General features: G+C 40.5%; 1 protein-coding gene across 1 annotated transcript in view; it reads left to right on the forward strand.

Annotated features, from left to right (window-relative positions):
• Window positions 1-16494, forward strand: part of Astn2 (astrotactin 2) — an 803377-nt gene that overhangs the window by 124572 nt on the left and 662311 nt on the right. Inside the window, exon 3 of the mRNA XM_032902906.1 lies at window positions 14371-14526. Within this exon, the coding sequence (XP_032758797.1) occupies window positions 14371-14526 (156 nt within the window). The remainder of the gene's footprint in view (window positions 1-14370; window positions 14527-16494) is intronic.

Here is a 16494-nt window from a genome sequence, read left to right on the forward strand (position 1 = left end):
GAGACTTTGAACTTTGGACTTAACATTCATGAAATTCCTATATTCTATGAGGACTTTGGAAGACAGACTAAATGTATTTTTTATTATGCTATGGCTAGGTATGACCCCCATAGACTAATGTGTTTGAAGAAGCCTATGGGGCCCAGGGAGTAGAATGTGGTGGTTTGAATATGCATAGCCCAGGGAGTGGTACTATGAGCAGTTGTGGCCTTGTTGGAGTATTTGTTACCTTGTTTGAGGAAATGTGTCATTGTGGGGTTGGGCAATGATACCTTCCTCCTAACCATGTGAGAGTCAGTCTTCTCCTATCTGCCTTCTGGTAAAGATACAGAACTCTCAGCAACTTCTGCATCATGCCTGCCTGGATGCTGCCATGCTCCCACCTACATGATAATCGGTAGAACCTCTGAACTTGTAAGCCAGCCCCAAATAAATGTTGCCCTTATAAGAGTTGCCTTGGTCATGGTGTCTGTTCACAGCAGTAAAATCACAGTGGTAAAAGTCACGTGAGTCAAACTTGGGCTCATGATCTGCATCTATCCCATGATGATGATGCTAATCAATCGACTTGCAAGACTCATGGTAAATAGGGTAAGGAATTACAGTGCTTAGCAGAAACATTTGACAAATGGGATCAAGGGAATCATTACTAGTCAAATTTAATCTTTCTTGCAACCCATATTCATCTCAATTAAGAAACTGGGGACCCTTGAGGCTTCATACAAACACCATCTTTTTGTTTGTACCTTGATGTTCATGATAATCAAATAATTTTACACTTCCTTTTTGTTATTGTTATTTATACCACATATTATTATATGTTTATCAGCTACTAAAGGACGTGGCAAGAATAATTCTGAACTACTGCTTTTTATTGGCAATAGTCAAGTTCAGTATCACAGTTTCAAGTGTCACCATCTACAATGACTCAAATTACAAATATATTAACCTATGTCTAAAAGAAATGTTTTATTGTCTGTGGTTCAGAGAGGTGAGTGAGGTATTTTTGTGTCACACTGTAGCTGACCTGGAACTTTAATCTTAATTTCTTGCCTCTTGATCTGCTGAATTTCTACTTCATCGCCAGCCTAACCTCAGTTTCACTTGGATTTAAATTTAGATTTTTATGTTGCAGTGCATGACAAGCATTTTTTTGTCACACAGAAACGAGAAATTGGAATTATAAGTCATTGAATGGAAAATTCCAAGCCTTACAGAAATGCCAACTCAGCATCAATCTATTTATTATTGACTGTATGTTTAGCTACTCCATTCTAAAGGGTTTAATATTGAGAAATAAGATGTATTTATAGTTCGGCTGTATTATTTTCACTACAGAACCATTGCTGATTGATGCATTTGCCTAAGATGTGTTTAAATTTGTTACTATCCTATTGCACTGGGGTCATTTGCCTCATTTTAAAGGAACATTGCTGAAAAATATGCCTACCAGAGTATTGAGAATTCTGCCAGTTCTATGCTCTTCTCTTTGTAACTTTTCAACTGACCATATCATGTGTTAGTAATATACTTCTGATTTTTCTCCCTTATTGAGCACTTTGCCAAGTGTAAACCATGTTTTTACTGGCCAAGTGTCCTGTGAAGGGTACTTGTTTGTGACAAGAGTTCATACCATAGAAAAAGAACTTCTCTGTTTCAGGTGACTGTGGTTTCTGGGATCATCTTCACCTTTTTTCTTGTATTAAAGATGTTGTTGTTGTTCAATTATGTGAAGACAGGGAGTAATGCACATGAATGACTGCAGAGGCTGGGAGAGAGGATTGGAGCCCCTCAAGCTAGAATTACAGGTAGTTGTAAGATGAGTGCTATGACTTCTGGGAAAAGAACTGAGGCAGTAATAGCCTCTAGGGAGAATAAGAAACTCTCTTAAGGACTAAGTCATCTTTCAGTTGATTTTTAAAAATATTATCTAAACAAGGAGAATGTTTATTTTGTTTTCTCCACTACTGAAAGAACTCACGAAGGCTAGCTTACTGGATTTACTGTAAAACCAGCAATAACTTTATATTTGTAGGTACCAGTGAAACTTTGCTGCTGTTCATAGTTTCTGTAGTAACCTTAAAAGCTAAGTCCTTGTTACATACTTACCCTCTTTCTGAAAACCTGTCTATCAGTCACTGCCAAAACAATGCTCCACAACAGACTTCTTCTTTTTTTTTTTTTTTTTTTTTTTTGGAGCTGGGGACCGAACCCAGGGCCTTTTTCTTGCTGGGCAAGGGCTCTACCACTGAGCTAAATTCCCAACCCCCACAACAGACTTCTAAAGTGGTTCCCAATCATCAATGCTGAGAAGTTCTGTGTCTGAGTACTACGAGGAATATTAACTCACATGGGTTTTGTCCATTGTCTTCAGGCTAGGCGGAACAGTGTTCTAGGCTACAGGATGCCTGGTCAATGCTGCTGGGCAATGAATCCACAGTGATTCATCTTTCTTTTCCAGCGGTACAGTTGTGAATACTATCCTCTTGATAGCCACAGACGTAATGAAAGAGTAGAAATATATGATGTATCCAGAGGAACGGATGATGACTTAGCACAACTAACTTTTACACATATGATATTCAGCATGGCAAGTCAAAAAGCCATGACCAAGTGAAGATTTAGTCTGCCAAGAGGCTGTGGCAAGGGTATGGATTCAGAAAGGGCTTAAAATTGGGACATAATAGTCTATGCATTGGAGTTGTTATGAAGTTTAAATTAAATGACTGTATTTACTTTAAAATATTACCTGCCATATAGCAAGTACTCTGTAATTGGTAAATGTCATTATTATTGTTGTTGTAATTATCTGTCTAATGAAATGCTCTTGGCAAACTGACATGGAACAATGTGGAGAATCTTGGTAATTTATCAACTAGAGAAATCCAATATAACTCTATTATAGAGGAAGTAAAACTGGAGCTGGAAGCTGTTGGGCATAAGAAAGTGAAGGTTTCCTTTCCTTGCACGCTGCCTGCCATGAAAAGTTCTCCTCACACATTTTTATCTGATAAGCCTTATCAAGAACTTTCGAATTTCCTAATTATTTGAGATAATATGGCTAAGAATCAGAACCTTGTTGGATCATTCGAGTCTTGCACCTGTGCAATAGCAATGACAATGCATTGTACATACAGCTATGTTGCCAGAGGCTGAAGCTATATCCAGGTTCTGGACTACCATGTGACCAGGGTGTAGGCATGAAGAGGGCTGATCATTGGTGAGCGGAGACAGGACTGGCTGACACTGAAGGGCAGTGGAAAGAATGGTGGGGGTGGCCAGGACATGGAATGATAATCGCATTTGAACAGTGTGGAAGACTACAATCCTGTGTCCAATGCCAATGAAGTTACTGAAATGAGAAGGGGAAAACCTACCATGTACTATACAAGACCCTTTGAGAGTCTGCCATAGATGAGCATGATAATAAAGCCTATACTTCATTGATCTACTTTGGGAAGTTTGTAAAGTGTTTACATATAATGTTACATTAAATGTTAACAAAATCACACAAAATATTTTCAAACTACACATATATTATTCATTGTCTACTAGGTTTCAGGCACATATAATCGGAAAAGTCACTGAGTACCTAATGGCATGAAGGTTTGCATCTGCATTTACTTTGTGTGCAATTACTGTACCAGGGGATTTCGAATCAAAGTCCAGACACAGGCAAAATAATAGGGTTAAGTATTAGGGGGGCAAAGTAAGATAGGGCTTTTAAGTTGGAGTTTAAGGAACAAAGCAGGGGTGAGTTCAGGATACTCAGACTTCTTGACTCAAAGATGAAGTCTCTTGATGATAAAATCATTCCTCAATATAAGCTCCAGAAACAACAAATTTTGTGGGATTTTTCTCTACAACCCATGCCCCTCATTTTCGCCATGCCATTGGCTACATTTTTTATTGCTCAATAGCTCATAGCCCTCATGGATTTTTTCTTTCTAACCTCAAAAGTGTCTGTGAGATGCCTGACCAGTGGTGTTATAATTACACAGAATTCCAGGATGCTATTTTTTCTTATCGTTACCTCTTCTTTGACTATACCTGTGATGTGTTTTAGAAAGGGGTGATCTCAGTACCTACAATTCCCATACCAGAATATAGCCTCCACCCAGAATAATTTCAGACATAGAATTGCAGAATGCCTATGGCCAATTAATAGCAAGGAGCACAGAGACATACCATGTGACTGACTGTCCTGGGAAGTCTTAGAAGAGAACAGTTAATTTTGGTAGTGACTAAATCCTGTAAGGGTGTGCAGCACGTACTGTGGAGAGGCTGTGGACTTTCTATGATGAATGGGGAAAGATCTTTGAGATAGTCCTATTAACTCTCAATTTTACATAAGTGTATCATGAACTGTGACAGGCACTCTAACATTTCATTTAGTTGAAAACAGTTTATCGGAGTTCAGGCATGCATCATTTGAACACTGTGAAGAAGTTACCATGGGGTTTAAATAAATGCCTGTCTCATTGCTAGTAAGAAGTGTGGTAAAGTAAACTGTTTCATCGCAGAGCCTTCCAGAGGCATATCTCACTGAAATGAAGTGAGTTTTGACTTAGCTTGCCTGATATATATATGAGCAGAACTTAGTAGTGTGTGATGACAATGCTGCCTAGCCTTTCCAATCACCTCTTGATTCTCTGGACTCTGTAAAATGGGAGTTCAATTGATCTAGATAGAACAGACACAAGAATAATGTGCTGACATCCACAGGGATGGGAAGCAGAGAAGTTCTGAACACTAAACAAAGAACTACAGGCAAAAAAGTAATTCTAGAAGTAAGAGAAATAATTAGCACTAGGAAAAAAGCATGCCAATTGGTTATCCAATATCAAATGGTCAGCTCTGAAAATGTACCTACAAGTAGCAATACATATATATATATATATATATATATATATATATATATATATATACATACTAATATGCACATACAGTGTATGTAGCAACAATCAATGAAAAAAGAGACAATGAATTTGAAAAGGAGCAAGAAGTATATGGAGAGTTTGTATCAGGAAAGGATAAAGGAGAAATGATGTAATTATATCATAATCTCAGAGATAAAGGAAATATTTTTTAAGTGCTTTGCAAACAGGAGAACAGTTCCTGTGGTAAGTATATTCCTTTTCACAAAAGCGCATTCATTTACATTTAGAACTTCAAGATGTTTGAGCCGGAAGGAATCTTGGAGACCATCTGTGCTCTGGCTGGGAAACATGAAACCAGCCCCACTGAACATGGGAAGTATTGTACTTTGATCAAAAGAAAAGAAAATACCACAAATTTGATTCAGTCTTCCATACATGATGTAGTTTTCGCAGTTGAAATAACATCCACTCCGTGAGCCTGCAAGTTAACTGATAGACCCAAGATCCTGTGTATAAGAAAAGACTATCCGCTGGCTTTTCAATTTATATTTGTTGTTCTTTGCCCATTTATCTTGTCTGCAGGCACTTGCTTGAAGATAAGCTAAACCAGGCACCAAAGGTTTAAGAAAATATAGGAGAAGAAAAAAAACTAAAGAATAAGAAAATTCTATCCATCATTTAGTCAATTCCTGCAGGTTGAGAAGAGGCAGCCATTTTAAAAACATGAACTTGAATTTTTTTCTAGTCTTTGAGGATTCTCATCTAGCTAAGAATACTGGCTATTTTTAAATTCCTTTTACTCTCATGAGAACCCCTATAAACCATTAGCTGTTACTTTCTATGGCTGACTTCTGTCAATCTGAGAACTGGGTGCTTCTTGGTTTTGTGCTGGGTCTATCTGCGATGTACTAAGAGACTAAAACCACTTTCTTCACATTCCTGGTATCTGTGTGTATCCAGTTCAAAGCCTGGAAACACAAACAGGTAAGCATCTGTGTGTGTACACGTATGAATATTGTTGGTTACAGGCATTCTGTATCTATGTATATCTACCATCCATACGTTTATATTAAGGCATTAGCTTATGCTGTTGGAGAGAATGGGAAGCTATCTAGAGACCAGGGAGTTAGTCTGTTGGGTAGCTCAGTTATGCCTATAGCCTCTTTCCTCTTCAAGTCTTTGTTCTATCAAGGCCTTCAATTGACTGCAATGAGGAAGCAGTGTGTTTTACTCAGAGTGTCCTGGTCTGATGATAATATCTAAAACTATTTCTACAATCCCTGTAAAATAGTGCTTGATCACATATGTAAATAGGACACTCATGTCAAGACAGCACTGTAAGTTAACCAGTGTAAAAACTGAGGCTTGAACTGGAAAAAATTTCCTGAACAAAAACACCAATGGCTTATGCTCTAAGATCAAGAATCACAAATGGGATCTCCAAAAAAACTACAAAGCTTCTGTAAGGCAAAGGACACTGTGGTCCAGGACAAACGGCAACCAACAGATTGGGAAAAGATCTTTACCAATCCTACAACAGATAGAGGCCTTATATCCAAAATATACAAAGAACTCAAAAGTTAGACCGCAGGGAGACAATAACCCTAAAAAATGGGGTTCAGAGCTAAACAAAGAATTCACAGCTGAGGAATGCCGAATGGCTGAGAAACACCTAAAGAAATGTTCAACATCTTTAGTCATCAGGAAATGCAAATCAAAAACAACCCTGAGATTTCACCTCACACCAGTGAGAATGGCTAAGATCAAAAACTCAGGTGACAGCAAATGCTGGCGAGGATGCGGAGAAAGAGGAACACTCCTCCATTGTTGGTGGGGTTGCAGACTGGTACAACCATTCTGGAAATCAGTCTGGAGGTTTCTCAGAAAATTGGACATTGAACTGCCTGAGGATCCAGCTATACCTCTCTTGGGCATATACCCAAAAGATGCCCCAACATATAAAAAAGACACGTGCTCCACTATGTTCATCGCAGCCTTATTTATAATAGCCAGAAGCTGGAAAGAACCCAGATGCCCTTCAACAGAGGAATGGATACAGAAAATGTGGTACATCTACACAATGGAATATTACTCAGCTATCAAAAACAACGACTTTATGAAATTTGTAGGCAAATGGTTGGAACTGGAAAATATCATCCTGAGTGAGCTAACCCAATCACAGAAAGACATACATGGTATGCACTCATTGATAAGTGGCTATTAGCCCAAATGCTTGAATTACCCTAGTGGCCTAGAACAAATGAAACTCAAGACGGATGATCAAAATGTGAAGGCTTCACTCCTTCTTTAAAAGGGGAACAAGAATACCCTTGGCAGGGAAGAGAGAGGCAAAGATTAAAACAGAGACGGAAGGAACACCCATTCAGAGCCTGCCCCACATGTGGCCCATACATATAGAGCCACCCAATTAGACAAGATGGATGAAGCAAAGAAGTGCAGACCGACATGAGCCGGATGTAGATCGAACCTGAGAGACACAGCCAGAATACAGCAAATACAGAGGCGAATGCCAGCAGCAAACCACTGAACTGAGAAGGACGCCCGTTGAAGGAATCAGAGAATGAACTGGAAGAGCTTGAAGGGCTCGAGGACCCCATATGAACAACAATGCAAGCAACCAGAGCTTCCAGGGACTAAGCCACTACCTAAAGACTATACATGGACTGACCCTGGACTCTGACCTCATAGGTAGCAATGAATATCCTAGTAAGAGCACCAGTGGAAGGGAAAGCCCTGGGTCCTGCTAAGACTGAACCCCCAGTGAACTAGACTGTCGGGGGAGGGCGGCAATGGGGGAGGGTTGGGGGAACACCCATAAGGAAGGGGGGAGGGAAGGGGATGTTTGCCAAATGTACATAAGAAATACTCAAGTTAATAAAAAAAAAAAAAAAAAAAAAAAAAAAAAAAAAAAAAAAACTGAGGCTTGAATTACCCCAAAACTTGAAAGAGAGGAGAGGAACAATGGAAATAGTAGAAGTCAGCACTGGATGTTGAAGCTAAGCTATGCATCAAAGATTTAAGAAAATGTATAAGACAAAGGGGGAGCAGAGAGATGGTTAAATGGAGAAGGACCTATGGTGCAAGCACAGAAATATAGACTTGGATCTCTAATTCCCATGTAAAAGTTGGGTATGATGGTGAGTATTTATAACTCTTTATAACATGGAAGCTGTATTTCTAGAGCTTCCTGTATGATTCAGAACTTGGGAAGCGGCTCAGGGCCTCCTCTTGCCAGCAAATGCTTACTGGTTTTATAATATGAGAAGGGGTCCTTAGGAATCAGGACCTTCCTAAGCCTTTTGCCTTAATGAGACCTTGTCAATTCAGAGGAAATAACATCTCAATATAGATAAAATAGCTTTGTGATATTAAGCATTAAATTGTCACCAACAAATTTATATATTCAAATACTTAGTCCCTAGTTGATGGTGCTAACTTTGAAAGGTTGAGTAACCTTTAAGAGGTGGAAAACAAGTCATGAGTACAGAGACACTGAGGTCATAATTCACAGTGCTTTCAACTCCAATTTCTTTGTTTCTTGTAAAGTACCATATAGAAAGCAACCACAGCAAGTTTACGCAGTCATACTTAGAGCCACTGGTTCCCATGAATTCCCCATCAACATTGACTAAATCTTTATAAACCATATACCAAAATAGAGTCTTCTGCCATTAAGTTGTTTCTGCCAGGAATTCCCCAATAGGGATCAGCTAGTGAACTAATCCCACAGCCTTCCCCACCTTCATGAGGCAATATGACTAATAAATATCCATTAGTTGCTTCCTTGTATAAATCTATAATGAAAGAGAAATGCAAAATGAGATATGAGCAGACCCTGGACTTCAAGGCTGTCTTGTGACACATCCAGTAAGGTCCAGATTCCTTGTGAGTGCCTGTCTAGTTCCCCTGAAAAAAGGTTGGCCATCAGAGCATCTATGAAGGCTTGCAGAAATGGCATCCAAAGTATTAAGACTGACATGGACATCTCTACACATCAATCTGACTAGCGGCCATAGGTGTGAGCATGGTGCAGTGTATGGAGCTCAAATATCCATCATTATTATGTGACTTCACAGCTCAGCTTTATGGCCTTGGAAGATCATCTAATTTCTCTGAGTCTGTGTCTGCTTCTAAGCAGCAGTTAATGATAGCTGCCTTTCACACTCATTAGGAGAAGGAAATGAGAAAGCATAAAGAAATGCCAAGATCATTTCCTGGCAAAGTGTTGGTGCATGGGAACGGTGAGGTTTTTTTCTTTCTAACACAGCTTAGAAGTCTCTATGAAAATTAAAGAGAGTGAAGAATATGCTACTAAAACTTGAATCCAAATATATGCCCATTTCAGTGAAAGTGTGTATAGACATTATTGTGTGGAAAAAGCAATGGATGGCAGATTGGTTGCACAGTTGTGCCCGGGCATAGAAACAGTATGTTCTGCAGGCTACATGTTCTAAACTGCTTGTATCAGGAAATCAGTACACATCTGTCTGTATAGAGTGATTCTGTCTATGCTTTCTTCTCCTTCTCCTTCTCCTTCTCCTTCTCCTTCTCCTTCTCCTTCTCCTTCTCCTTCTTCTCCTTCTCCTTCTTCTTCTTCTCCTTCTCCTCCTCCTTCTCCTTTTCTCCTTCTCCTCCTTCTCCTCCTTCCTACTCTCCCCTCCACCCTCCTCTCTCTCTCTCTCTCTCTCTCTCTCTCTCTCTCCTTTCTCAATCCGACTGTGTTTATCTCCCTCCCTTCCTCATTTCCTGCCTTTTTGTCTCCCTTCCCTCCTTACCACCTACCTCTTGCATTTTTCTTTTACTTTCCTTCTCTGTCTTTTTACTCCCTGCTTCTCTGGTCTCCCCTGCCTCTCCATTACCTTCCTGTTTACAGTTCTTTTCTATAATATTTACCTCTATTACTGAGTGTGATTTTCCCTCCCACCTATGTTCACTTCTTTCCTTCCTCCTCTTTCTACCTCGCTTTGTTCATGGGTTGGGGAGCAGACCTCTTCTTCTCTGCCTTTTATGGATCATCCCCACTATTCTTGACTATCTCTTATGTAGCAGTCTGAAAGAGGTGGCAGCTCCGTTTCTCTTCCTGCTTCTGGGCCTGAGGAGATGCTCAGAGTAGGCACCATCTGTTGTATTCATGCTGGCAATGGGTGAAGATATTGCAACTCTGGGCTGACAGAGTTTATTGGGTACTGGAAGGTAATGGGGATTCTTTGGACAACTTGATATGTTGATGTTGAGAGAGCTGTTGAATTGCATCAGGAGGGGTGCGGATGGGAAGAGTGAAATACAGGATGACATTAGTCATGTAAGGTTTTTATGAGCACTGCTCCCCAAGCCTGTCTGTGGTCTTAGTGCTGTAACCAACTCAAGAACAGCCAAACAGATGGATGGGATTTGCTACATTGGGATCAGAAACCAAATCAGGAGCAAACATTCCTTCTACATGTGTTGCCCTCTGTCATAGCTAATTAAACCTATAGCAGCTTAGGAAATGTAAAACAGAGATAAGAGGAGAGGAAGAGCTGATTGTCAGGAATCGATGAATGTCAAGATATGGAAAGGGTATGGATAGTGTCCCAGGCCAGGCAGGATAAAGAAACAAGCCAGAATGGGACTGTTCAGAGAAGGTAAGGAAGGAGCTTGTTACTGAAGTGTAGTCAAAGTAAAGGGTGTTTTGCTTATAAAAATATAAGGAGAGAATGAATATGTTTTGTGGATGTGTGGAAAGGTGTGGGGAAAGGGGTGCCTCTGCGGTTCCATGCTGAGAAGCAGGAAGGGAAGAACATGGGAGACCAGAGGAGGCAAGCGGCCCCTTTTATAGTGAGTTACACATACCTGGCTAATGCCAGGTAATGTGTGGTGGAACTTAGACAAAATGCTAACAAAGGCCATGAAGATGAAAATATTAAGACACCAAGGCAAGACATATCAGAGCCATTATAGGCTAGAAACAAAGATGCAGAGGTGGAAAATGTCTTTATTGATTCCCATAAAAGCTGAAACTGTGAAATAAGGGACCCTGACTGAATCTGTAGTTGTCTAGAGTTCTAGCCTCTATCGCGAGTATGTAACATAAACAAGAAAAAAAAAAGAAAAGAAAAGAAAAGAAAGAAAACTGTTCTCTAATTCTCCTTTTTTCATAGCATCCTACCGCTTACCTAGGAACCAGGTGACATGAAGCCAGGTGTTGATTCCCCCAGAATTTCATTTGGCAGATTAAACATGGCAGGGAGTTGGAGCTCTGGTGGTATAAAGAGAGAGCAGGTGACACATGTCAGGAATACATATACCTTGTATTGCCTGCATTGTGGAGACCTAAGTCTGAACAAAGCTGGGATTACCCCAGTGAAAGGCTACTCTATATTTTTAATCTAAACTTACACTCATACTCATTTCTGTTAAATGTGGTCCTTATCTCACCTAGACATCATCGCTTTACAGTTTTTCAAAGCCAGAAGAGGAGGAAACTCATTGCCATTCTTTCCTTTGCTATCTCTATAATATATCACATTCTTTGGGTCTTTACTGTCCAGTATAACCCTCAATTTCGGTGACCTCACCATATATACTATTTCACCACTTCTCACCACGCTGTCTATTGCTTTCTCTACTTCTCTATCATCACTACCCTATTGCAGGCTACTATCAGCTCGTACTTGGACTATGTCCATGCTGTGTTCCTAGGTAGTCTTTCTACTCTTATTCCTGTTCTCTTCCTCTCCTCTCTCCCCTTTCCTCTATGTGAGCATGTATGGACACACATGTGCACTAAAATGAGAGACAGACAGAAAGATTACTATTCTATCATTCTTCAACATATTTCCTGAGAAAAAGACTCTCACTGAACCTAGAATAAGGCTTGTAGTCAGAAACTCCTTAGATCTTTATGTTCCTATCCCTTCCCCAACAATGGGGTTACAGTACAGGAACACTTGACCACACATAGTGTCCTTCCTTCCTTCCTTCCTTCCTTCCTTCCTTCCTTCCTTCCTTCCTTCCTTCCTTCCTCCTCCCTCCTCCCTCTCCTCCTCCTCCCTCTCTCTCTCTCTCTCTCTCTCTCTCTCTCTCTCTCTCTCTCTCTCTCTCTTTCTTTCTTCCGGACTTCAGCCCTGTGTAAGTGACTGAGTGTTGTTACTGACTGCGCCGTCTCCTTGACCCTCTTTTTCTTGCTAAGGTACTTCCTCTATCCTTTGCCTTCACAATTATCTATGAATACAAATATGACTATTCTTTACTTCAAAATGATGCTCCATCCTTAAGAGTGCCCAGAGAGTGAACATGAGGGTTAGGGCCAAGTTAGGTTTTTGATTTCCTCTCCTTTATCCCATCACATGGTCTGTTATCACTTCCTTTTCTTAGACTACTAGATATCGTCTGCTACAAACTCTTGTAGCGTCATTTACCATTCCACTCCAGTACATTTGTTACATAGTTCACATTAATTTAGTAATTATTAAGTCATGGCATCGTCTTTTTGCATGATAAACATCAAAAAGTCTACCTCAATAAAATACTACAACAAAGTTTTTTTTTACAGATAGAGGCAGAAAATCCAACATCCAAATGGGGATACCCTTGGTGAGGTTCTCCTTTCTAGCCCATTGATATTGCTTTTTCTCTTTTCTGAAGTTCCTTTCTCCTTCTTCCCATCCCTCTCCTCTTTACCTTCTCTTCCTTTGTGGATTTCAGACCATTGCTTCTTCTGAATGTTTGAGCAGAGGCTAGCCTTCTCTTATGGTTCTGCTCATATTTTTTTCTGTGCATCCTGAGTTAAGTTTCACGTTACACTGCTTATAAGAATTATATTTTAGCTTCTGGTTCTAACAGGGAACCTGTAAGTGAAATCTCCTTGTATCACCTTCATAGACCTGACTTGACTGGGGAGAAGATAGCAAAAGACAGAGTTGAGGACGCTATAATGTCACCATATGGTTCATTTGCATTGTCAATTGTGTTTCTTAGCAATCTGATTCTCCCTGTGTCCCTGAAGATGGGGCTTCCCACAGAACCTAATATCCAAATCCACCCTCTGGTTTTCACTTACCTTGCAGACACATCTGTCTAAATGGATAGTTTTTCCCAATAAAACAAGAAGTGGGTGTTGAGAGGTTAGGAAGTTTTCCTCTGTCTATATTGGAGAAATCCATCCAAAGAAAAATGAATCTGGGAGTGCATGCCACCTCGTGGCATCACGTGGTAGGAAACTCCATCTGAGAAGACCTTCTCATCATCTGCTGATGTAGGTGGAGGGAGACTAAGTTTGAAGATTTCAAAGGCAGGGCTGTCTTTGGACATTTCTGAGAACAAAGTCACTGAGGCCATTTAGGTGTGTCCTGTTTTCTTCTGGTTTCCTCTTCCTGCCTTTGATAATATCTCTCATCTTCTTTCTCAGTCCTTCCTATATTTTTCCTTTCATCTTCTATAGTTTCTCTCTAAATTTTTCACCTTACTTTGTCTATTCATGTGGATTTTCTCAATTTGGAAACTGGAAATGTGACCATGGATAAGTGACCAGCTGGTTGGGGAATATATATTGGCAGATTCATGGACTTGACTACTAACTACTGGCCTGGAGAAAATCCTATGACTTGTTTGGAGGCCTTGTTTTTCCTTTACTAAATTTTGGATATGGACTTCCGTGAGCTACATCCCACAATGCTGTAGTTTCATTAATAAGCTATTGTGTACTCTCCATTGCCACTGTGCCTACTCAAACCTTCATTAGCCTTAGTGACTTAAGCAGAACTCTTAGTTTCTACCTCCAAATCCCATTTCTTTGTATTTCCCCTTACTTTCATTAGTAATAGTAAAGAACTAATTTAAATATGTTGACTTGAAACCATTCCATGATAAGTCTTCGCCTGAAATCTAAATGAAATCCTGTGTACAAGGTGTCCTCATTGTCATGCTTCATTCCTTAGCACGCTCTGTGTGCAAACTCCATTGCACCCACACCACACTCCTTTCTCTTATTGAAGAGCTTCCCTGAGATCATCACACTTGCTTCTCCTCTGCCTAGGACACTCTCATCCCCAATGTCCTCTCACTCCTACCCTGCCCTGCTGTGTTTGCTACTCACCTTGCATCATTACTGTCTCTTTTTCAATAGTGTCTTTTCCAAGAAGACTGTCTTGACTTTCTGGATGGGTGACATGTCCCTTGTTGTTATATTCTATTTCAGAAACATTGCTTGATTTTAGAACTGTGCAGATATATATTCTACTGGATTAGAAGTTATTTGAAACATGGATATACCCACCTTTTACCATCATATATCAAGAGCTTTTCCCAATTTCTAAAGGTGATACACCAACATTGTATCTGTCCTTAAGCTGGTGAGAAGACCTGTTATTGGGTATTATTAGTGGGTCAGACAAAGATGGAGTTTCAGAGACTTAAGGTGGCCAGTCCCAGTCTCCCGGGGACTGGGAATGGGTCAAGCCTTAACCTGAGCCCCATTGCCACCCTGTAGCAGCAGCTGAGGCGACACAGGAGACAGTGGAGTCCCTGATGCAGAAGTTCAAGGAGAGTTTCCGAGCTAACACACCTGTGGAGATCGGTCAATTGCAGCCAGCCTCGCGCAGCAGCACCTCTGCAGGGAAGAGGAAACGGAGGAGCAAGTCTCGAGGTAGGAACTCCTGGCGCTCAGCCAGAAGACAGAAACCCGTCATGTGTTCCCAGATACAAGGAACCTTGTCCAGTACCTCCCTCTTGCTCTTATCTCTTGTGGCGCTTCCCTGCCTCTTAAGCCCCCTTGACGATGATAATGCGTGTGCCGCCAGGTTAGAGCTAACTTCTCTGAGAACCATGTTGCCTCATGTGAGGATAACAATGAACACTTCACATTGTAAAGCAGTTATGAGGGAATATAAGGAGGCCTCCATAGCCAAAACCTGCAAGCAGCAAGTATTCTTTTCAAAGGTGTCCCTACCAAGAATAAAAGAGAATCAGAGCATGCTTGTAGACAGCATGAGAACTATTGTCTGAGAGTCAGAAACAAGGCTCCCAGGAGCAGTGTTAGGGAACTACAGTTTAGAACCCTGTAGAGAACAGCAGCTGAGAACATCGGCATCGCATATTAGATAGAACTGATTCTTGTTTCCATTCTGAAGCTGTGTTCCCTGTGTCATTCCATTAGACCTGTGTGAGGTACACCTGTCTCCCATTGTAGTAAAATCTCATGCAATAGTTCGAGTGTAGCTAGAACAGAACGGTTCGTCCTTGTCCCCCACTTCTCCCTTTTCCTCCGACTTCTCACATCACCATCATTTCCTCGGAGTATCTGTGTGACTTTGCGTGTGGGTGGATCCCACTTATCATTGTCTGATTTCTGAACCTGCACTTTTGTTTTGTCGTGGCCACCCTCACCTCATCGCACTTCTCTGCCCCTCTCACGCCTTTATGTACTGTAACTTCATCCTTGTGTCACCTTTCTTGTGTGCAAGCTTCTGAATATGACCTTTAAAATTGCATGCTGTTCACCTCTTCACTGTTTATTCTAAATCTGTGTGCTGTGACCTCCACATGCCCTCTTCTGGAATTTTCTTTGTGTGCCTTAAATAAATTAACTGAACCCTATAAATTATCTCTTTCCATTTCCTCACATTTAACTCATTCCAGGCAGTGGGCTAAGTAATATGTACACCATATGTTTTTCAGAAGAACCGTTTTTTAGCAAGTACAATAATCCACATTTTATAGATGATTGCACCAAGACAGAAAAAGCTGAACATGTGTCAGAGGGTGCCATGGGTAAGAGGGTACCCTACAACAGTGGTATTCAACTTTTCTAATGCTGTACTCTTTAATACAGTTCCACATATTGTGGTGACCTCCAGCCATAAAAGTATTTTTATTGCTACTTTTTAACTGCAATCGTACTACTGTTATAAGTTATAATCTAAATAATTGTGGTTTTTTGATGGTCTTAGGTTACCCCTATGAAAAGGTCATTCAACCCTTTCCACAACCCACAGGTTAAGAACCAGTGCCCTAGAAATTGGTAGATCCAGAAAATTTCAACTAATCAGACTCCCAAATCTGGTAGCTTATCTAGCATGTCATAGTATTAGTGAACTCCTAAGTATCCTCCTACCCATCTGAATGAAATACTTGTGTAAAGACTTCATTGACTGTGGCAGTCTGAACTTACAGTGAAGTCTCCTAGATTTTCTTTGTATGTGTTAGTACTGGTCCCTTGTGTGTGATCATTTGCTTCTGCCTGACTCCTTCCTTAGCTGGACAGTGTTCTTAGAGTTGTCTTCCTAGGTGGATGATGTTTACAGCTAGATCTAAATCACTGTTTAAAAGCATGGCAGAAGTGGTGCTCAGGGTTTGTTGAGAGGATTTTGTTCCTATTTCTGTGAGTTTTAAATCAGGACGTTAGAAAAGCAGATAAGATCGTCATATTGTGGGAGGTCATAGATCAAAGTAGAGAGAGTTGCAGAGTTTCTTTCTGGAAGCTATGTAGCTAATAACAGTCTTCTGAAGTCAGGAATGGTGGTGTCCTAATGCTAACCCAATCACCTTCCATTTGGATGGCTGTGAAAAAGTCATCACGTTCTCTGAGTCTCAGTTTTCCAATTCCCTAAAATGG

Source organism: Rattus rattus, chromosome 1, assembly GCF_011064425.1.
Source record: "Rattus rattus isolate New Zealand chromosome 1, Rrattus_CSIRO_v1, whole genome shotgun sequence".
In the NCBI taxonomy this organism is placed as follows: Eukaryota; Metazoa; Chordata; class Mammalia; order Rodentia; family Muridae; genus Rattus; species Rattus rattus.